The sequence below is a fragment of the Moesziomyces antarcticus genome, assembly GCF_000747765.1.
Source record: "Moesziomyces antarcticus DNA, scaffold: scaffold_v10006, strain JCM 10317, whole genome shotgun sequence".
In the NCBI taxonomy this organism is placed as follows: Eukaryota; Fungi; Basidiomycota; class Ustilaginomycetes; order Ustilaginales; family Ustilaginaceae; genus Moesziomyces; species Moesziomyces antarcticus.
Window position 1 is genome coordinate 188170 of NW_014639004.1, and position 20691 is coordinate 208860.

Here is a 20691-nt window from a genome sequence, read left to right on the forward strand (position 1 = left end):
CAAGGATCGAATCGTCCGTGTGACACCAACCCACCTACACCACTGCTAAGGAGCGAGCGGATCGAGGAGCAGACGTGTGAAGGAAGCAAGACTTCTTCAGCACGCTTACTTCTGCGAAGCGATACGGGCCTGGAGACGGAGGTTCTTCTCGAGGGGGCCGTGGTTGTTGATGTACTGGAGGTAGCAGCCGTCCTTGAGGATGCGGTTGGACTGCTTGGCCTCGGCGTACTGCTCGCGGTTCATGTTGGTGAAACCCCACTTCTTCGAGATGATGATCTTCTGGCGACCAGCGAACTTGTAACGCGAGCGACGCAGGGCCTCGAGAACGACGGCCTTGTTGCTGTCACGGGTGCGCACCGAGAGCAGGATCTGGCCAATGTTCACACGGGCAACGGTGTCGTAGGGCTTGCCGTAAGCACCACGCATACCGGTCTGGAGCCTATCGGCACCAGCGCACGAAAGCATCTTGTTGATGCGGATGACGTGGAAGGGGTGGACACGGACACGCAGGTGGAACGAGTCCTTACCCGAGGTCTTGGTGATGTACTTGTTGGCACAGATACGGGCAGCCTCGAGAGCCTCCGAGGTGATCTGCTGGTGCTCGTCGCACACAAGGTGGGCGCAGAAGGGGAAGTCATCGACGGAAGCCTTCTTGCGGCCAAGATCGTAGATGCGGATCTGTTAGAGGGGAACGCAGTCAGAGTTAGTTGGCGCCGTCGATCGCGATCTCGATGAGCTGGCCTGTAGCGAAGATCCAGGGTATCCACAACTGTTCCGACGTGATGGCGCTGGATGATCCTGCTCCTCCGACATTCGGTGCAAGCGCATCTGGAGCCTGGTCTGCCTAGCATGGCCATCGCAACCAAGACCCATCCTGTCTACGAGTGTTGATGCTGTGCATGTCCCTCCAAGATGCTGCCAGCGATGCCAGGAGCAAATGTCGCGTATCGACCTCCAGTCCGATCCCACAAATGCGATAGACGTGCTCTCGAATGTTGGTGCGAGAGCCACATGTTCGATATCCCTGTCGATACCATTGCGAATGTCCGACGAGCAATGCGAGCAAATCCTTCTCTCCAATGCGATCCTGTCCCGCCTCTCCTCCAGTGTGTTTTATGCTATGGCACGAGATGCATCCCTGGATCATCGCTGTGCAGGCGTTGGTTCCAACGTACCTTGGGGTCGGGCACACCACGGTTGTACCTCGACTTGGGGAACGGCTTGTTCTTGCAGTAGCGGTAGCAGCGGGCAGGTCGTCGTCCCATCTTGAATACTATTCAGTCGAAGGTCGATGCAGTGAAGTTGGTGTGGGTCGTGCGATGGAAAGGTCGAAAGGAATCGAGGCAACGGGTACGGATCGTAGGAATACGAGGTCAGTTGCCTGTTGCTGCTACGAGTGCCGAGGATGCGGATCGTTGCTGGGCCGTATATGTAGATGCCGGGGATAACGGTGCTGAGCAGGTCGATTGGCGGCAGAGCACTTACCTTTCTTGAAGGGGTGATGAGTGGGTGGAGGGAGAGAAGGGAAGGCGGCACGGCTGCGGCTCACAAGTGGCGACGAGCTCCAACGGATCGACCGTCACACTCTCGCGCCTGCTCAGCGCTCTCTGTGTGTGTCTGGGTGACTGACGTGCTAGCAGCTGGCGCACATACTGGCGCTGCTGCCTCAAGGCTTCAAGCCCAGTCTCTTGCTCACTTGTCCACGGATTGAGGGCAGTCCCATGCCTCCATTGCAGCTGGTCGCTCTGCAGGCCCTTATGTCCGGACTGAGCCACCGGCAATGTACCTCCATCACAGTTGAGGCAGCCTGTCGCGTTGTGGGCCGAAAATCACTTGCCCTGGTCACGCCAGATAAACGTACACGTGACCTCGGCCGAAGTAGTAGAATACTCGGCATTTCAAATTTTGGCAGTAATACAAAAGTCTATTGCGACGACTCGAGCCTCGCTCCCCAGCCCGTTGCGAGGAGCCTGGTCGAGCCTGAGTGACTGGCTGATGAGCTGACCAGATGGCAAGCTCGCGCAATGTCGCCGCGTGCAGTGAGGATGGAGCGGCGCCCGCCTTGGCCAAATTGCGCAGAGTGCCCAGCAGCCCCAAAATTCGCAGACAAGCTGAAGGCGCTGCGACGCCCTGCGCGTGGCCCACTGCGAGCCAAGGACTGGGAAGCGGCTGAATGTGCGATTCGAGATGGCGAGTTGAGCTCGACACCATCTGGTCAGCCCTGCTTCTTCCACCTTACCATCAAGGCCACCCCAATACACACGTCAAGGTTAGTAGCATCTATCGACATCGAACGACTCGCATTGCACCGTGCAGAGTATTGCTGCTGGCGCATGGCACCGTCTCCTGGTCAACAGCTGCATGCAGAACCGGCACATTTGCAAAGTCTTTCGATGATGGCCCTCTCATTTTGACGGCTCAACTCGAGATTGGTCCGACGTTTCAGACAAGCAGAGCAGGCCGTACTGACAGTTTCGTTCCTTTGATCGTCCTCCTGTTCAACCACCGACCCCCTCGCTGCATTCCGACACCTTCGATTTCGCCTTGAACTGCACTTTGCATCTCTCTACCACTCTGCACCTTGTTCGATCCAACTTCGACCTCGCACACGCACTTGCATCTTGCATCTACCGCCCATCTATCCCGACCTCCTGCATTCACCACCAAAAGATGCCCACTCACCTTTCCAAGACCCGCAAGCACCGCGGCCACGTCTCTGCCGGTAACGGTCGTGTCGGCAAGCACCGCAAGCACCCAGGTGGTCGCGGTCTCGCCGGTGGTCAGCACCACCACCGCACCAACATGGACAAGTACCACCCTGGTTAGTATTGCATCAGCACCAGCACTGCTCGACCTCCATCCACGCCAGCCGTACAGCATGATCGTCAGGACAGGACAGACGGAGGAATAGCATGGAATAAGGACGACCAGACGTGGGAATCTGGCAACGATGGCAGCAATGAACCAGCGGAAAGCAGCACTGGAAGGGCAGACATGCACCACAGGGGATTTGAGGAAGGATTCAAACATCGACGGCGTTGCTTTGGTGGGATCTGGTGTGGATGAACCAACGCAGCCTGGATCGAACAGCCAGCTACACAGGCTGTGGATCACTTTGGAAGTCGGCTGGAGGAAATGGATGTGCAAGACAAGACGTGCATCGCATCAGACCATGGCAGTCGTGGATGGTGGTTCTTTCTTTGGCAGTTGCTCGCATCTTCTCTCGACGCCAGAAACAGGCATGCTGACATTTCGATTTCGCGCACTCGTTGCCAATCCGTCTCAACAGGTTACTTCGGTAAGGTCGGTATGCGCCACTTCCACCTTACGCGCAACTCGTCGTACCGCCCCGTTCTCAACCTTGACAAGCTGTGGACGCTTGTCCCCGCTGAGCAGCGTGAGGGTCTGAGCGCCAGCTCGACCGAGGTGCCCGTCATCGACACCCTCGCTGCCGGCTACGGCAAGGTGCTCGGCAAGGGCCGTCTGCCCTCGCTCCCCTGCATCGTCAAGGCTCGCTGGGTGTCGTCGCTCGCCGAGAAGAAGATCAAGGAGGCCGGCGGTGTCGTCAAGCTCGTTGCTTAAACAACGTCACCCTTTCCTCATTTGTGTTCCTTTCTTCGTCCCGAGTGCGCTTTGGCAAAAAACTTCTTTTGTACACCATCAACCCCCTTTTCACTGCACTCCCGCGCTTTCTTGATGCGGGTATTGTGCGCATAGGCTCGCCAGAGCATCGCATCACACAACCACCGACAACCCCCATCTACACCCAAAATATCAGAACACCTGTTCTTGCACCGAATCTTCCTGGTTGCGCGCGCGCATGTGTTTTTCTCAACTTCGTATCAGCTTAGGATTCTTTTCAGGCTGATGATGATATCGAGTCTGGGATGGGATGACATTACAAAGGATGGCGGTTGACGCCCATGATACCGGGGAAAGAGTCTACAAGATGGGAACGTTTTGGTGGGAGGAAGCGGTTGAATTCCACCACTGGGGACTAGGCCGCGCATTTGGGCGGTGGAAACTAGGAAAGGCCGATGACCTCGCCGTCTTCGGTGAGGTCCATGTCGTAGTAGCCGGGCCTTGTGTTGAGGCCGGGCATCTTGGACATTGCGCCGCACATGACGACGAGCAGACCGGCACCGACGGAAGCATACACCTCCCTGACGGGGATGGTGAATCCGGTGGGAGCGCCCTTCTTGGAGGGATCGGCCGAGAGGGACAGATGGGTCTTTGCCATGCAGATCGAGAGGTTGCCGAATCCGTTCTTCTCGATGGTCTGGATCTGCTTCTCAGCAGCTTCAGAAAGCTCGATGCCGTCGGCGCCGTACATGTCGCGCGCAATGGCCTCGATCTTCTGCGTAATGGGCAGCGTAGGCTCGTAGAGGAAGTTGAACTGGCTCGCAGTTCCCTCGAGCTGCTGAATGACCGCCTTGGCCAGGTCGATGGCACCCTCACCACCCAGTGCCCAGTGGTTAGCAGGCACCGCATCGTCAGCGCCGGCCTCGAGCGCCTTCTTGCGCACGAGCTCGAGCTCGGCAGGCGTGTCGGTGGTAAACTGGTTGATGGCAACAATCACCTTGAGACCAAACTTCTTGGCGTTGGCGATGTGCTTGGCGAGGTTGACGCAACCCTTGTCGAGGATCTCGAGGTTCTCCTCGAGGTACACCTCGCTGAGCGGCTTACCGGGCGTCACCTCAGGACCGCCGCCGTGCGTCTTGAGCGCACGCACGGTGGCCACGATCACGGCCGCATCCGGCACCAGCCCGGACTCGCGGCACTTGATGTTGCAGAACTTCTCCATGCCGATATCCGCACCGAACCCAGCCTCGGTGATCACGTAGCCCGTCCTCTCGACAGGCTCGCCCTGCTCGACACCGGCGAGCTTGAGCGCAATCGCGTCGGCGAGGATGGACGAGTTGCCGTGTGCGATGTTGGCAAAGGGACCGGCGTGGACGAAGACGGGGGTGCCCTCGAGCGTCTGCATGAGGTTGGGCTTGATGGCGTCCTTCATGAGGATGGCGAGCGCACCGCCCACGCCAATGTCGTCGGCGGTGACGGGGTCGCCGGCGCGGCTGGTGCCAATGACCATGCGGCCGAGACGCTCGCGCATGTCCTTGAGGTCGCGGCTGAGCGCGAGCACGGCCATGCACTCGGAGGCGACGGCGATGTCGAAGCCCGTGCGGCGGGTGATGCCCTTCTCGGTGGCCGCCTGGCCGACGGTGATGTCGCGGAGGTAGCGGTCGTTGGTGTCGGTAACACGCCTCCAGGTGACCGTCTCGGGGTCGATGTCGAGACGGGCGAAGCGCGCCTTCTCGTCGTCGGTGAGGTCGTCCGGGTTGGTCTTATTGATGCCGAGCTTCTTGAGTCTGCGGAACATGATGGGGGCAAAAGTGCGCACGCCCTTCTTCTTGGGGCACAGACGGTCAAAGAGCGCGGCGTCCTTCTGGGTGGCCTCGTGGAACATGCGCGTGTCGATGGCGGCGGCGAGCAGGTTGTTGGCGGCCTGGACGGCGTGGTTGTCACCGGTGAGGTGGAGGTTGAACTCCTCCATGGGGATGACCTGGGAGTATCCACCGCCGGCGGCACCGCCCTTGATGCCGAACGTGGGGCCCTGGGAGGGCTGACGCACACAGGCGAACGCGGGCTTGCCGAGGTGGGCGCCGAGCGCCTGTGCGAGACCGATGGTGGTGGTGGACTTGCCCTCGCCGAGCGGGGTGGGGGTGATGCCGGCGACGACGATGTACTTGCCGTTGTTGCGGTGGGCGAGGCGCTTGAGCACCGAGAGGTCGACCTTGGCCTTGACGGATCCGTACGGCTCGAGCTCGGACGAGATGAGGCCGATCTCGCGCGCGACCTGGGTGATGGGCTTGGGCGTCTGGGAGCGGGCGACCTCGATGTCCAAGGGCACCTTGGCGAGCGGGGTGATGGGGTTGGGACGGACGACGCCGCGGCCGATGCCGAGGGCGCGGCCGTCGGCGAGGCTGCGCTCGGCGCTGATCAGCACGTTCTCCATGAGCATGGCGACGGTCATGGGACCAACACCACCGGGGACCGGGGTGATGGCCGAGGCGACCTTGGTGGCGGGTTCAAAGTCGACGTCACCGACGAGGCGGTAGCCGGACTTTTTGGAGGCGTCGTCGACAAAGTTGGTGCCTACGTCGATGACGACGGCGCCCTTCTTGAGCCATTCTGCCTGGATGAAGTGGGGCTTGCCCATGGCAGCGATGACGATGTCGGCCTGGGCGAGGTGGGCGGGGAGGTCGGCGGTCCTGCTGTGGCACTGGGTGACGGTGCAGTCCCTCGCGCGGAGAAGGGATGCGACGGGGTTGCCTACGATGTCGCTGCGACCGATGACGACGGCGCGGAGGCCGGCCATGTTGGTGATGCCAGCGTTCTCGAGGAGCTTGATGCAGCCTGCGGGAGTGCAGGGGAGGAAGAGCGGGTTGCAGGCCTTGGAGGAGAGGTGGCCGATGTTGAGGGCGTGGAATCCGTCGACGTCCTTTTCGGGGCTGATGGCCTCGGTGACGCGGCGCTCGGCGTCCGAGTTGATGTGGTCGCCGAGGGGCAGCTGGACGAGGATGCCATCGACGCTGATGTCCTCGTTGAGCTCGCGGACGCGCTGGATGATGTCCTGCTCGCTGGCGCCGTCGGGGAGCTGGACGTGGGTGTAGCGCATGCCGCACTCTTCGGCGGCGAGCTTCTTCATCCTGATGTAGGTGGAGGATGCGCTCTGGGAGCCGACCTGCATGATGCAGAGGTGGGGCTGGAAGGAGGAGTGCTGCTGCTTGAGCTCTGCGATGCGCTGGGCGACACGCGCGCGCACCTCCTTGGCGAGGGCGGTGCCATCGATGAGCTTGGCACCGCCGGGCGTGGTTGCGAGCGAGGCCATGGCGTCGGTGAGCAGCGAGCGCGATCGAGGTGCGGAGAAGCGGAGGAGCGAGGAGGAAGGAGCGACGACCGGACGAGCCGATGACGAGAGGGAGCGAGCGTGGAGGGAGCCGAACGAGAGCGAGGCCGAGGCGAGAGAGTGGGCGTGGACGAGGAGGCGGGAGCTTCGCTGCTGGGAGAAGGAAGCGAGATGGATGCAAGCCGAGCGGCGGAGGAGCATGCCAACGACGGTGCGGGACTAAGGCGCGGGTGGAGAGCGAGAGGGAGAGGAAGAGGTTGAAGAGCTACTACGAAGCGTCGATCGGAAGAAGGCGAAGCAGGCGAAGCAGGCAAAGCATATCGGCGCTTTCGGCTCACGCTTTGCCCCGTTCACACTCGCATTCGACGGACTGCAGCGAGCCGACGTCGAGCGGATTGTTGGCATTCACTGTTGCAGGCTGCACTCGCCCGCTCGGCTACTGCAGGATACTCGACTCGAATAATAAATTTCTTCGCGCCTGGCCAAGGGCGAAAAGACGAAAAAGGCCGCGTCGGATGTCTGTGCGGACGCCAGTTGGAGAGAAGTTGGCAGACTTGACTCGACCCGCTCCGCTTCCACGCCCGGGGCCGCCCAATGAAAATCCAGCGCTTCAGCGCCGCTATCATAGGAAGGGCAGCGAATCGCACGTTCGCGAAAAAAGGCGCGTTTGTTAGAGCGCCAACGACATGCGCCAGCCACGAAGAAATCTCAAAGTGGAGTCCAACACTTGAAGATGAAGCGCGGGCGTGTCTGCATGCCGGTGTGCTTAGCATCCCACCTCCATCTGTGCATCGGCTGCAAGCACTTAGAGGGCGATGCCGGTCATCGTCGCTGCATCGCACGGACCCCGACAGACAACATGGCCCCACTGTAAGCTGCTTTCTTCCTATCTCCTCGCTGCCTCATACGTGTGGATGCGGCCATGTCGCTGCTTCGTGCTCTGCAGAGCAGCGGTATCCTCACCGACCAGCACTCACATCCTCCCGCCCCACGAGGCACCGTCCGACTCGTTCCACAGGCGCTGACTTCTGATTCCTTTCTCTCGCCATCCGATCGTACCTCTGTCGAACCTTCTACCATCTCGCCCTCGCCCTGCAGACGCGACAACCTGATCGTAGGCACGCGCGTCATCATTGCGCAGGACGCCGACCTTCGCGGCGAGATCTCCGTCGGCAGCGGTACTGTGATTCACCCCAAGGCGACCATCTTAGCGCTGCAGGCACCCATCTCGATCGGCTCGGACTGCATCATCGAGGAGACCGCCGTGATCGTCAATCGCACCTCCCAACCCATCAAGATCGGGGATGCCAACCTGTTCGAAGTGGGCTGCCGCATCGAAGCCGCCTCCATCGGCTCGTGCAACGTATTCGAACCCAAGAGCAAGGTGGCACACAACGTTGCTATCGGGTCGAATTGTGTGGTGGGGGCGGGATGCACGCTGCTTCCGCGGCCCGTCACCGACGACCAACTAGCGAGTCTGTTTGACGACGAGGACGCCTTAGAATCGACGCCAGAGCAGAATGGGGAGGCAGAGACAAAGGACAAACGCGAGAGAGTGTTTGAAACGCTGCCGGATCGGACGGTGGTGTACGGGAGCGACAGCCGGCGGCGGGTGTGGAGCGGCGAGGGCGCCCACCAGCAGGCGGCGCTGCATGCCAAGCATCTCGAGTACCTGCGCGACACCATCCCGCGCACGCACAAGCTCAAGATCATCCAAGGCGTCAGAGCACCTCCTCCCACCAGCACCGCTGCATCATAAATCGACAGCCGTGTCCAAAGCCAAGCGTGCTCATATCGTAGCAGCTGAGAAGCCGATCTAACAGATACGCAGAAAAAAATCAGCGTGTTGGGGGGATGAGCGGCCCGATTCGACCGATGAGATTGAAGCCTCTTTTGACTCGAACGGAAGTTGGGGAACGCGGCGAAAGAGAGGGCCCAACGGGTTGCGAGCACAGACTCTTTTGGTGGGCTTGTTCATCTCGCCTCGCTGACATCGTTCACCACCATCCTCTTGCGACTCCAGTCGGACCTCTATCGCCTCCCTTCGCATCTCTCATCCTCTCCACACACCACCTCTGCAATACTCAAGATGGCGTCGGCAAGCGGATCCCGATTCCAGGCGTTTATGAACCACCCCGCCGGTCCCAAGACTGGTAAGTCCCGCGCCTTTCCCTCGTGCTCACCCTTTGAACTTTTTTGATCTGACTTTTGGTTTTGGTGGGATAGTGTTCTTCTGGGCGCCTTTGATGAAGTGGTGTCTCGTCGCAGCGGGATTGAAGGATCTTTCGCGACCGGCGGACAAGATCTCGGTGCCGCAAAACGTCGCGCTCGCAGCAACGGGCATGATCTGGGTGCGCTACTCGCTCGTCATCACCCCCGTCAACTACTCGCTCGCCGCAGTCAACTTCTTCGTAGGCTGTTCGGGGCTCGCTCAACTCTACCGTGTTTGGGACTTCCGTAGGCAACATCCTGTCCAGGCAGCTATCACCGATAAGACCAACGAAGCCGCCAACAAGATCTCGAAAGAATCCCTGCCCCTCACCTCCAAGTAAACGTCTTGGCCACACTTTCACTCCGCATTGTAACATAAACCTCCTTTCCGCTTTCGAGAATTCTGCATGCTTTCCTCAAAACCCTCATCCACCGGCAAGTATACGCCGGGCGCTGCGCAAAGACAAACTGGTCGCGTTGGGTCTATCAGGGACGCAGGGGGTCTACATGTTGGTGGTGGGCAATCCGGCTTGGACAGTAACATCTTCCACAGGCGCTGCACCTGTGGAGCGCAGCACGTGTTCTACACCGCCAGGCATACTACGCAGCGCCTCCTGCTCTTCCAATGACCGTGTGAGCATGAATCCCGCGTATCCTATCGCCATACCAAAAGCAAAATCGTCAGTTTGCGGCTCGTTTCCTCGATACTGCGAAACAACTTACCGAGGGAATTGATCGAGAGGCTACCGATCTTGCCGTCCGAGTCGTGTTTGCCGGGAAGTTGGTCGAACTCCTCGTGCGCACGGGGGATGAGGTGCATCGCCCGCCGCGTGATCAGCACGTTAAACGCCGGCTTACCCGTGGCTGCCTCTTGGCTGCCAAACATGCGTGCGCGGAACAACGCATCGAGCAGGCCCATGAACTTGTTGCCGATATACTGCTCCATCTCTGCCTCGCTCGTGCGCGCTGCAGGAGGGGGATTGAGCAGCGCAACAAAGTGCTGCCACGGTAGGGGGAGTGCGTGGACCGCATCGTGTTCCTTCCCGTCGCGCTCGATACGGTCCAGCAGCGCCTCGACCGGTACCTTGTGTTCAGCGTCGACAATGCGGTCCTGTTCATCCTGCGAAATGCGGCCCTTTTCCACGGCTTCTTCCGAGGTAGTGTCGAGTGGGGGGCACTGGACGAACTGCAGGTGGCGGTGGGGTTGGCTTGCACCCGCCGTGGCACCGCAGTTGTAAAACGCCAGCAGCTCCGTAGCGCCCGCCCTATGCGCAGCAACAGTCCTGTACGCCAGCGAAAGCGTAGCTGGAGAAGGTGGCAGATCCTGCGACGCAAACTCGCGCGTCACCATGAGAAAGTGCTGCGGCACCACGCAGAACTTGTTCAGCAGCATCACGTGCTCGCCCACATCCTTCACGTGCAGATTCGGCACGTACGGCGGTGCAAACACATCGCTCTTGTTCTGCTGCGGCTTGTCTTCCGGCGACTTGCTCTCCGGGGTTTTGTTGTCCGAAGGCTTCTTGAGCAGCGCAGGGACCGTGCGGATCTGCCACGCCACACCGGACGCCTCCGACTCTTGCAAGGTGATCTTGTCCGACGGATAGAAAAAGGCGTCGCCGGCGGCGATCGCAACGTCGAACTTCTTGCGCACCAAAGTGGCGAGCGTCTTGAGCTCCGTGTCTGCCACTGTGCCTGCCGACGACATGGTGCGGAGGAACGAACCGGTGCGAGGTGGGGAGGTTGCGAGCGGTGCGATGCGCAAAGATGGGGAAAAGGCAGGTCTAGAGGGTAGCAAGGGTGCGATCGAGCGGTAGATGCGTTTGCTGTGCATGTATCAACGGCAGCTTCGAGGTGGTGTAAGACAGGCTGTACGATGTGAGTCAAGAGGATGACGACAAGGAGAGCTTCGCCTTGGTCACGCCAGACCAACACCCCCAAAAAATTGCTCCACATGTTAAGTTTGTAAGCCACCACCTCCTCGTCACCACACATGGCCTTCCTCAATGCCAACACTGTCACAGCCCTCTTCAGCATGGCCGAGTCGAGACGCAGAGGCATTGACATGATTTCGGCGACAATGTAAATTTCTGGATTTGTGCGCTGCTACCATGCGTAGAACGACATCGACTGTGCCGACGGCTGTCGCTGCTGCCGGACGAGTTCAGCGCGCCTAGGCTCGTGTGGATAGCTGTGCGCCTCGGCCACTTCGACCTCGACACCCCTACTTGCACGCACCAGCTCCACCACCTCGTTCCTCGACCCAGCTCCCTCCTGCTCTGCGCCTCTGCTCCCCGGTTGCGGTACTGGCGACTTGGACCCGATCCAGTCCTGCGCCGGCAGCAGATCGAGCGTCTGCCTATGCCTCGCCCCCTCCACCGGGGCTGACAGACGCCCCTCGAACAAGGCCGAAGTGGGTGAGGACGCAGGGGAGCAGCCAAAGAGCCGCTCAAAGCGGTCCTGTGCACTTTCTGCCGGGTCGGCGCGGCGGGGCTGCGTGGACTCGGCCGTCGACTGGGCGATAAGGAACGAGAGCCACGAACTGCGTTCCCTCGGCGTCGGCGTGTCCATCGCATCCCGGTGGTACGGAGGTGAAGCAGCGTCTTGTGCCGAAAGTGGGCTGCTCGATGCAAAGCGCGGAGATGGGGTGCGTGCAGCCGTGCTGAGCGAGTGGTGGATCTGGAACGGGTACGAGATGCTGTCCTTGGCGATGTGGCCGCGTCCAGCCACGCGGGCAGAGTCGACGATCGAGCCGCCACGCACATTCCCACTGGCGTCAGCAACGACGGGAACTTGCATCTGCTGGCGTTCATCCGAGACCGTGCGATTGGAGCGCTGCGATCTCGTGGGGAAGCGCAACCATCGTGGCGGCGTAGGTGCCGGGCCGCGAGGCTTTTCTGCATCTCCGCCCGCCGCATCGCAATCTCCTTGCTGGACATGCCTGCCATCTGCTATCGTCGCATACACAACCACTACGATCCCACCTGCAGCCACTGCGATCCACACGGCAGTAAGCACCGCGAACAGCACGCGTTCCTGCTCGAGGTGGTGCAGGTACTTGCCGACCACCTGACCTGCCAACCCACTGCCGTCACTCCCATCCCCGACCAGTGCCGACCTGATCGGATGCAGCACTAAATCCTTCTGCAGCGCCGACGGCACAAACACATCGTCAGGCACAAGGCTGAACTCGACGTGTGCATTGTTGTGGATCCACGTAAGCGCCTTTTCGATCCCCGCGACCTTTTGCCCAAGGATGCACTGGACGAACGTCTGGAGGGGAGCGTTGAACGGCGTGCCTCCGAACGTGGTGGTGAGGGTGTCGGTGATGCCATCGACGAACTGGTTGAGTGTGGCGTTCATGGTGAGTGTGGTGGTGTCGACCCAGCGAAAGACGTGCGTGTTGAGCTCGTCTGACACTTCGGTGATGAGCGCGTTGGCCGTCGTGGCGAAGGCGACCGAGGCATTGCGCGCGGATGAATCGACGAGACCGAGCACTTCCGAAGAGAGGTGCGTGAGCGTGTCGTCGAGCTCGGAGGTGTAGCGGTGCGTGATGCGGCGGATAAGCAGTGTTTGCACCCAGACGCATAGCAGACCGAGAAGGCCGGTGAAGAGACAGGCGAGCGCCGCGGGGTGCGAGACGAGCGCGCCGAGCCACAACAGTCGGTCTTGCGCCCAGCGAGACCGCATGCCGAGACGTCGACTTGCACCAGAGACGAGAGTGTGCGCCAGCGGGCTGCGCGAGATCGAGACCAGCCTTCTGACGTCGGCCTCTCCCATCTCTTTCCCGATCGAGTGGGGCGTGTCCTTTTCGGTGTACGAATGTTGCTGCTGTGTGCGCCACAGCGCGGTGGTCCTCTTGATTCCCTGTTGCTCCTTGTGCCAGGCACACCACTCGCGCGCCGCCGACACGAGCACCACCGCCAGCGCCACCACCGCCAGCATGGCCAACGCCCACCTTGCTGCCACCGCCAGCTCGTGGCCCAACCTATCGATGGGCGAGGTATCGATCTTCTGGCAGAACGACAGATTCTGCATCTGCGGCACGGGCAGCACGGTGTGGTTGAACCTAAACCCGGCAATGGTGGCATTGACGTCCTGGCGCATCTGCTCAAACGGCGTCTGTATGAGCTGGTTCATAGTCTGCCTCAGCTGCTGCAACGTTGGCAGGGTATCGTTGAGCTTTACCAGTCCGTCCTGGATCTCGTGGGGCAGCTCTACGTTCTGCAGTGCTGCCAGACTGGGCACGGCGATGGAGGGGACGTTGAGGTGCTGTCCAAACACGCCGACTACATCGTTGATCCCCTGCACCGCTGTGGCGAGCACCGCATTGACGCCCTGTACCGACTCTTGGATGGCTGCACGAATGCCCTGTGCGGCGGCATTGACGGCTTGCGAGATGATCTGGACGGCTGCGATGAGCACCGCGAGTGCGCCGCGCACGAGCAGCTCCATAAAGCACAGCAGCAACGAGCGGTACGAGTTGACCATGTACGCCAGCGTCTTTTCAATCGCCGTGAGCGAGAGATCGAACACACGTGCGGCACCGTGCACCGTAGCTTCGACCGACTGTGCGATTTGTGCGTTGACGGTCGCTGCGGTGAGCGAAGGGAGGGAGGCGGCGAGAGAGGCGCGGTCTTCGACTGCATCGCATGCGGCGAGCAGCTTGGCCTTGGTTGAGGCGACCGAGCTGGTCACGTCCGAGGTGGACATGAGCACGCGTGCGCCTACGAACACGATTGCGATCATTGCCACTGAGATGGGAGATAGGATGAGACGCGCACGCAACCCAAGCCAGGGCTGCAGTGTAGGTGAGCGCTCGCGCATGTCGCGAGCAGAGCTAGTCTGATGGTCGTGGAGGGAAGATGTGGATGGATGGTCGTGGTACGACGGCGGTGTGTCTGTGTGTTTCTCTGGCGGATAGGACATGGCTGCCGATGCTCAAGTTGTAATGCACCGCAGATGATGGTGTTGTCGAAGCGGACGGAGCCTTTAAGCTTGGCCCTGACGAGGACTGCGTCGTGTCGAGCAGCGCGCTAGGCGAGCGCGCCTGGCCAACCGCGCATGGGAGCGCGAGGCATGACGAGGGCAACGACGACAAAGGGACGGGCCATTGAGCATGGTCGAGTCCCTTTGTGCCTGGCGGCGCCGCTTTCGGTGTTGGACAGGTCCACCTCGGCTCCCTTGTCTCGCGTTGTATTTGGGCACAAAGGGAATATGCCGTTGTCGCCGCTGCACGCTTATGAGCTGCGGCGAGTTGTAGGCTTCCTGGTCCCGCCGATGCGGTCCCCACCGAAGGTCTGCCTTTCTGCAATCAGACTTTACGTACGTTGCAACGGCAACTGCCTCTCGAGAGGTCAGCAGGTTCACTTATGTCGGCACATGTACGTTTTGGCGGTACTGACAAAGAGAGCGGAGTTGGACGCTGGACCCTGCATGTTTATGATTGCGTGTGCAGGCGCCTCGCCCACTCTTGGCCACCATGCCATCGTGTCTCTTTCGCAATGTCACCTCCTACCACGATGGCGGGTCTGTGTCCTCTCTCACTGAGTGTGTGGCGTGTCTGCGAAGCTTCACTTGCTGCGCTTCTGGCTGCACGCGTTGCAGGGCTGGCTGCAGTCGGCGCCACGTGCGGCTTTGAGGTGATCGTGTTGTTGCGGGCAGCGCGTTATCCGGCAGCGGTGCAAGCAAAGACGCCCCCCGCGTGGCACAATCGTTCGCGCGGACGTAGTGAGCAGTGCAACCATGGCGGCACATGCGTTCCAAGCCAGAGCGCAGCCAGCTCACCAGCTCCACCTGACGTCGAGGCGGAGACACGGGTTGAGCTCATTTCGAGCACTAGCAAGTCGAGATGAGCGTGGGCATGCCGGGGCTCGTGCACAGCTGCAATACGTGCAGAAGGACGAATCTTGCGCCGTGCAGTCGTGCGGATCTTTGAGCCTCTGCCATTTGGTGGTCAGAAAGGCCGATGCAACCGAGCAGCAGCCTGTTGAAAAGTGTGCTTTTCGCGCCGCCGTGGCGATGTGGAGAGTAACACTTTTTGTCGCGAGCCCAAATTCACGCTTCCTCTCACCGCACCATCTCCACCCAAACGACTGCCGCGACGAAAGGGGGGTTGGAACCATGTCGTCTGCACTCCGCTTTGTGGTGCACGGTCTTTTGGCCACGCTGCTCTACACTGCGTACCGCTTCTACACCCCCGACACAGGCTCCGTACTCGATCATCCTTCTTCCGGCTCGCTCGGGTCCGGCGTAGTCCTTTCGGACGGACGGCAGTCTCTCCACCGGCGCACGGTGGCAGTTGCCGATCTGCACGGCGACCTGCAGCACGCACTCAACGTCCTCTCCATGGCATCTCTCATCTCGGGCAGTGGAGATTCGATCGCCTGGACGGGCGGACATGACGTGCTTGTTTCGACGGGCGATATAGTCGATCGTGGAGACGATACAATCGCACTGTATCGGCTCTTCCAAACCCTCCGTTCCCAAGCCGCCACCGCAGGAGGGAAGGTGGTCAATCTGAAAGGCAACCATGAGCTGATGAACGCACTTGGCGATTGGAGATACGTTACCGAGGGAGACGTCAAGTCGTTTGGCGGGGTTCAGGCTCGTCGAGAGGCCATGTCGGTCCACGGCTGGATAGGCAAGGAATGGTTGGAGCATTACAACGTCACTGCTGTAGTACCGCTGTTGCCAACCGACCACCCCGCACTGCCGAAAGGGTATACACCACCGAAAGCGAGCTTTGTACATGGAGGTATCACCCCGCTCTACGCCGCACGTGGAGTCGATGCCATCAATACCATAGGCAAGTCGCTCCTCCACAAAGCCCTCTCAAGCACCTCACACTCGTGGCTTCCACCAGACGTCACACCAGAAGAACGCGAGCTCTGGTCGGAAAACGGTCCGCTTTGGTATAGAGGTTACGCCACAAATCCCCCCGAAGAGGCTTGTCCAGATGCCGATGCCGCACGCGCGAGTCTGGGCGTACAGCAGCTCATCATGGGTCACACCCCACACTTTGACGGCTTTGTATCGAGGTGCAACGATTCAGTTCTGCTTATCGATACCGGCATCTCGCGTGCATACGGCGGCGAACAATCCGCCCTCATCATTGATACAGACCTCACACCCTTCCCTGACCATAAAGGGCAGTGGATAGAGGAACAGACCCTCACCGCACTGTACAAAGGTCGCAAACCAAAGATCCTCACCTCCTCCAAACGTCACATCCACCTCTAGTCCACAGCTGCAGCCAACAGCGCGCCAACAACGGTGACATTGATAAAAGAGCGACGTGAGAGTTGGACTAGAACGAACGTATGTGTCAAAAAATGAACGTGTGTGTGTGTGTGTGTGGAACGAAACCCCCGAATAGCAAAAAGAGAATGTGAAAGCCCCATCACAAGATTGGGCGCCGGTGGAAAGGAATGTGTGGTGGCGAAGTGTAAAAGCGCCGGCACAACTACCTCTGCCTTCTAACTCAAAACCAAAAGGATGTAGGTGTTCACTGTGTGAACGGGTATAGCCCTCTGCCTCGGCCCAGCGCGACTCGCCGCCGGCGGACAAAGGTTCTTGACTGCTTTACGACCGGTGCGACGCCGGCTCAAAAAACGTGGTGAAGCGCTTGATCTTCTTGAGGCGCGCCTGGTGCTTGGTCTCCTCGCTGCCCGACAGACTAGGCGACGCCGCCGAGCGCCGGTTCAGCTGGGTATTCGACGATGCCGACAGCGCCGACGCCCTGCCTCCGCTCGCCGCCATCTTCTCGGCCGCATGCTCGACCGCCGCATCGCGCGCCTCTCCCTGCTCCCCCTGCGCGATCGTGTTGACGCTGCTCGCCGCCGTCAGCTCGCCGCGCGACGCCCTGGACCGCATCGACGCTCCGCCGTGGCCCTCGCGCCGCTTGCCCAGCCGATTGAACGGCCGGCTCGACGTCGACGAATGGCTGCCCGACGTCGGGATGCGCGACGTGTCCTGTCGACGCAGCAGCCGGTACGTGTCCACCACGCCGCGCGCAAACAGATTCGTGCCCTTGCCGCCGTTGAGCTCCGACTTGAGCTCGCCGTCCGGACCCGAGAGCTCCACCATGTCCCAATCGTCGTCCTCGTGGTCGCTCTCGCGGATCACGCCGTGGCTCGGTCGCCCCACCGCCGACGGCGCCACCTTGCGCGGCGCGCCCGTGCGGCTGGCGTACGAGCTCGCCGGCGAACTCTGCACCTGGCTCGCCGAAAAGTCGCTCTGCGAGTCGGAAGCTGTTGTCGTCGCCTCGCGGCTGTGCGCCGTCGCTCCAGCCACCGACGCCGCCTCCATGCTCGCCTCGTGCTCCAACTGAGCCAGCACGGCCGCGGCAGCGCGCACATCCGAGTCGTCCTCTTCCTCCTCGGCGATGGCGACGTCGGCGATCGAAAGCTGCTGCGCCGCCTCGGACGCTGCGGGCTTGCGCACCTCGCCCATGGCTGGCTGATGATTCACAGCCGTCGTGGCCGCAGGAGCAGCCGGCGCCGTAGGAGCGATTGAGGCGGCATCCACGTTCGAGGCAGCCGTCGCCGACGACACCTTGGTGCTTCGCCTCGTGGGTGAGCTTGGGGCGGCACCCACTTCGGACGGCTCCTCCGGCTGATCGGCCGACACGAGCGAGCTGATCGACTCCGAGTCCTTGCGGCCGCGGAACGAGTAGCCGTCAAAGAGGTTGCTGTGCTCCGACGCCTCCCTGTCGTCCATGCTCTGATCCGGCGTGGCTTCAAGACCAGCGTCATTCGCACCAAAGGCTCCATCGACGGTCTCGTCCGCCTTGACTCCGTTGGCGTCTGCTTCGGCCTCGCCGGCGTTGGCGTCCAGGCTGGGATCCGCCTCGTGCGCCACGGTGGGCTGCATCTCGAGGAAGGTCTCGTCAAAGTTCTGCGTGTCGATCTCGTTGTCCGGGTCGATGGGCGGGATGTAGGGCGGGATGTATCGCTTGTGGAAGATGTGATCCCACTCGATCATGGAAAAGTACGGATGCTTCTTGATCCGCGGCTCCTTCATGCGCAGCTGCGGATTGCGCTGCAGCAGACCGCGCAGGATGCTCTTGGTGTCCTGGTCCAGCACGCGGTCCTCGGGGAAGACGAGCGGATCGCGCAGCACCTTGGCGTACATGTCGGCGTGCGTCTCGGCCCAGAAGGGGGTGATGCCGGTGAGCATCTCGTAGAGCATGGTGCCGAAGCTCCACCAGTCGACTTCGTACGAGTACGCCTGGCCCTGGAGCACCTCGGGCGCGAGGTACTCGGCGGTGCCGCAAAAGGTGGTGGTGGTCTCGCGCTCGTCGAGCCAGCGAGTGGACGACGATCTGGAGGGCGCTTCGGATGCATCGTCCGAGGCGGACATCCAGTGTGCGGATCTGGACTTGGGCACGCTGGCGCTGGAATGCGAGCGGCCGGGCGAGGTGGGCGGAGGCGTGACGCTGCCGATGGAGCGACTGCGGCTGCTGAACTCCTTCGAGAGGCCAAAGTCGGAGAGCACAATGTGACCGTCGGCACCGATGAGGACGTTCTCGGGCTTGAGATCGCGATAGATGACACCAGCCTTGTGGAGGCCTTCGACGCCCTCGACGATCTCGGCAGCGTAGAAGCGGGCACGGTCGCGGCCGAGCCGGCCCCATCGGGAGAGCTGGGTGGCAAGATCGCCTCCCGGGTGGAAGTCCATGACGAGGTAGAGGTTGTTGCGGTCGTGGAAGGACCACCAGAGACGCACGACGAACGGGTCGAGCACGTCCTTGGCCATGCGCTTGAGGACGGACTGTTCGGTGAGTGTGTGTTGGAGCTCTTGATGGGCAAGCACGTGTCGCTTGTGGATCGACTTCATGGCGTAGAGGCCGCGCGATGCCGAGTGACGCACAAGGAGCACCTTGCCGGCACAGCCCTTGCCGAGGACGCGGATCATCTCAAAGTCGTCGACGGTGACCTTGTTGGAGCCCTTGCGGCGATGGTGGGGGCGCTTCTTGAGCGATCGCGCCTCGCCGAGCTCGGTCTCGGTGTTGGCTTCCGAGTCCTCGGCGTTCTGCTCTTCGGGGATCATCTCGATGTTGGTGTTGGTGGAGCGGGCGTCGTCGGCGAGACCACGTCGGTCGGAGGAAGCGGTGTCGACGGATGCGGATCGGGAGGCGACGGTGGCGCGGCTCAACCTGCCAGCTGGAGTGCCCGACGCACGCGAGGAGTCGTCTGCCGAGTCGAGGTCGAGGTCGTCTTCGGTGGGAGCGCCGTCCTCTTCGAGGTCGGACTGGGCCGGGGCGACGCCGACGTTGGTGTTGCGGGGAGCGACGGAGGACTTGACGTGCTGTGCCAGGTCGCTGCGAACCTTGCGCACGCGACGCTCTACGCGGACGCTCTGGAAGTCGTCGCTGCCGACGCGAAGGAAGCGCTTCCAGGTCTTGTGATCTCTGAGCTGAGTGTTGTTGGCGAGAGCGGTAAAGTAGGTGGCGAGCTGAGTGGTAGTGGAGTGCGATGCAAGTTTGGCCATCTCGGCGGGCTGGGGCGAGAGGGGAGCCGAGGGCGGAGGCGAAGCGGCGTCGGCTCTGAGTGCGTCGGAAGCGGGCGAGGCGGGCGAGGCTGGCTCTGCGGCGAAGCTGGCAAAGGTGGCGCGGGACTTGGAAGCGCCGGGGGATAGGGTGCGGGAGATGGTCTGGAAGAACTTGCGACCGCTGGTCTGGGGCGCGGCTACGGGCAGGACGGGCAAGGGAGGGAGGGAGTGTGTGGAGAAGTCTTGGGAGATCTTTGCGTCGAGGTCGGTGATGTCGTTGGCGGAGCGAATGAGGGTGAGGTTGTGGGTGGGGGTGGTGACGTAGAGGGTGTAGGAGGCGACGAGCTGCTTGCGCTTGCGACCTTCGCGCTTGTCCTTTGCCTCTGCGACGCTGATGCTCCAGGGCCCGTCTAGAGACCTGGCGAGGGAGGAGGGAGGGATGGCGTCTGCGATCCTGGAGTCGAGTTCGGCGGCGGGGATGCGGGGGCTGGCGTTGGTGGAGCCCGGATTGCCATCTTCGTCAAAGAGGCCGCGGATGCTGGTGCGGTTGCTGCTCGAGTTGGGTGATCCGGCGTGATTGGAGCTGCGGGTGGAAAGCTCTCTGAGTCCTGCAAAGGTGCTGAACTTCTTGTGGGCGGATACGGGCGAGGCGGCGCGGGCGGGCGGCGCGGCTGGAGCCACCGAGGTGGGCATGATGACGAGGCGTTGCGAGGGCTGCAATGACGTAGCGATGGGGAAGGCTCGCGGCGGGATGCTGTCCAGGCCAGAGAATTAGATGGAGGATGAAGGCATCTAGCTTGCGAGAGAGCTGCAGCCAGAGAAGGTGGGGTTGATGTGCGGCGAGAGAAGAGACAGGCGGCCGAAGTGCGCTGGTGAAGATGAATACGTCAGAGCGCGTGAGATGAAAGTCGTCGTTTGCAGTAAAGAAAAGCAGAGGGAAGCAGCCGATGGACGGGGAAGATGCAAGGCGAGAGGGCGAGCGCGCAGCTATTGGGAAGGATGGATGCTGCGACAAAGGTGGTGGCGAGGCGCGGTGTGGAGGACGATGAGGGCAGGCAGAATCGAAAATGGGAAGCGGG

The 20691-nt window shown here is 61.3% G+C and overlaps 8 protein-coding genes across 8 annotated transcripts, besides 4 other annotated features; 4 read left to right on the forward strand and 4 right to left on the reverse strand.

Annotated features, from left to right (window-relative positions):
• Positions 1–109: 109 nt before the first annotated feature.
• Positions 110–678: a sequence feature (60S ribosomal protein L10;~In-frame stop codon was detected at splice-junction site).
• A 497-nt stretch (positions 679–1175) lies between these two features.
• Positions 1176–1273: a sequence feature (60S ribosomal protein L10;~In-frame stop codon was detected at splice-junction site).
• Positions 1274–1485: 212 nt separating this feature from the next.
• Positions 1486–1538: a sequence feature (60S ribosomal protein L10;~In-frame stop codon was detected at splice-junction site).
• A 323-nt stretch (positions 1539–1861) lies between these two features.
• Positions 1862–2211: a sequence feature (60S ribosomal protein L10;~In-frame stop codon was detected at splice-junction site).
• Positions 2212–2670: 459 nt separating this feature from the next.
• On the forward strand, positions 2671–3582 carry PAN0_006c2878 (60S ribosomal protein L28; the record flags this gene model as incomplete). The annotated part of the gene is made up of 2 exons (XM_014801520.1): positions 2671–2821; positions 3290–3582. 2 exons carry the CDS (start codon positions 2671–2673, stop codon positions 3580–3582), a joined length of 444 nt encoding a protein of 147 aa, XP_014657006.1.
• A 442-nt stretch (positions 3583–4024) lies between these two features.
• PAN0_006d2879 (FTHFS-domain-containing protein) lies at positions 4025–7111 on the reverse strand (the record flags this gene model as incomplete). The annotated part of the gene is made up of 1 exon (XM_014801521.1): positions 4025–7111. The coding sequence occupies one exon, from the start codon at positions 7109–7111 to the stop codon at positions 4025–4027; it is 3087 nt and encodes a 1028-aa protein (XP_014657007.1).
• A 721-nt stretch (positions 7112–7832) lies between these two features.
• PAN0_006c2880 (trimeric LpxA-like protein) lies at positions 7833–8669 on the forward strand (the record flags this gene model as incomplete). The annotated part of the gene is made up of 1 exon (XM_014801522.1): positions 7833–8669. One exon carries the CDS (start codon positions 7833–7835, stop codon positions 8667–8669), a length of 837 nt encoding a protein of 278 aa, XP_014657008.1.
• A 330-nt stretch (positions 8670–8999) lies between these two features.
• Positions 9000–9462, forward strand: PAN0_006c2881 (UPF0041-domain-containing protein; the record flags this gene model as incomplete). The annotated part of the gene is made up of 2 exons (XM_014801523.1): positions 9000–9063; positions 9137–9462. 2 exons carry the CDS (start codon positions 9000–9002, stop codon positions 9460–9462), a joined length of 390 nt encoding a protein of 129 aa, XP_014657009.1.
• Positions 9463–9624: 162 nt separating this feature from the next.
• On the reverse strand, positions 9625–10952 carry PAN0_006d2882 (ATP adenylyltransferase; the record flags this gene model as incomplete). The annotated part of the gene is made up of 2 exons (XM_014801524.1): positions 9625–9776; positions 9845–10952. The coding sequence occupies 2 exons, from the start codon at positions 10950–10952 to the stop codon at positions 9625–9627; spliced, it is 1260 nt and encodes a 419-aa protein (XP_014657010.1).
• A 272-nt stretch (positions 10953–11224) lies between these two features.
• On the reverse strand, positions 11225–14047 carry PAN0_006d2883 (uncharacterized protein; the record flags this gene model as incomplete). Its single annotated transcript, XM_014801525.1, has 1 exon — positions 11225–14047. One exon carries the CDS (start codon positions 14045–14047, stop codon positions 11225–11227), a length of 2823 nt encoding a protein of 940 aa, XP_014657011.1.
• An 816-nt stretch (positions 14048–14863) lies between these two features.
• Positions 14864–16360, forward strand: PAN0_006c2884 (metallo-dependent phosphatase; the record flags this gene model as incomplete). Its single annotated transcript, XM_014801526.1, has 1 exon — positions 14864–16360. The coding sequence occupies one exon, from the start codon at positions 14864–14866 to the stop codon at positions 16358–16360; it is 1497 nt and encodes a 498-aa protein (XP_014657012.1).
• Positions 16361–16702: 342 nt separating this feature from the next.
• On the reverse strand, positions 16703–20305 carry PAN0_006d2885 (kinase-like protein; the record flags this gene model as incomplete). The annotated part of the gene is made up of 1 exon (XM_014801527.1): positions 16703–20305. The coding sequence occupies one exon, from the start codon at positions 20303–20305 to the stop codon at positions 16703–16705; it is 3603 nt and encodes a 1200-aa protein (XP_014657013.1).
• Positions 20306–20691: the final 386 nt, after the last annotated feature.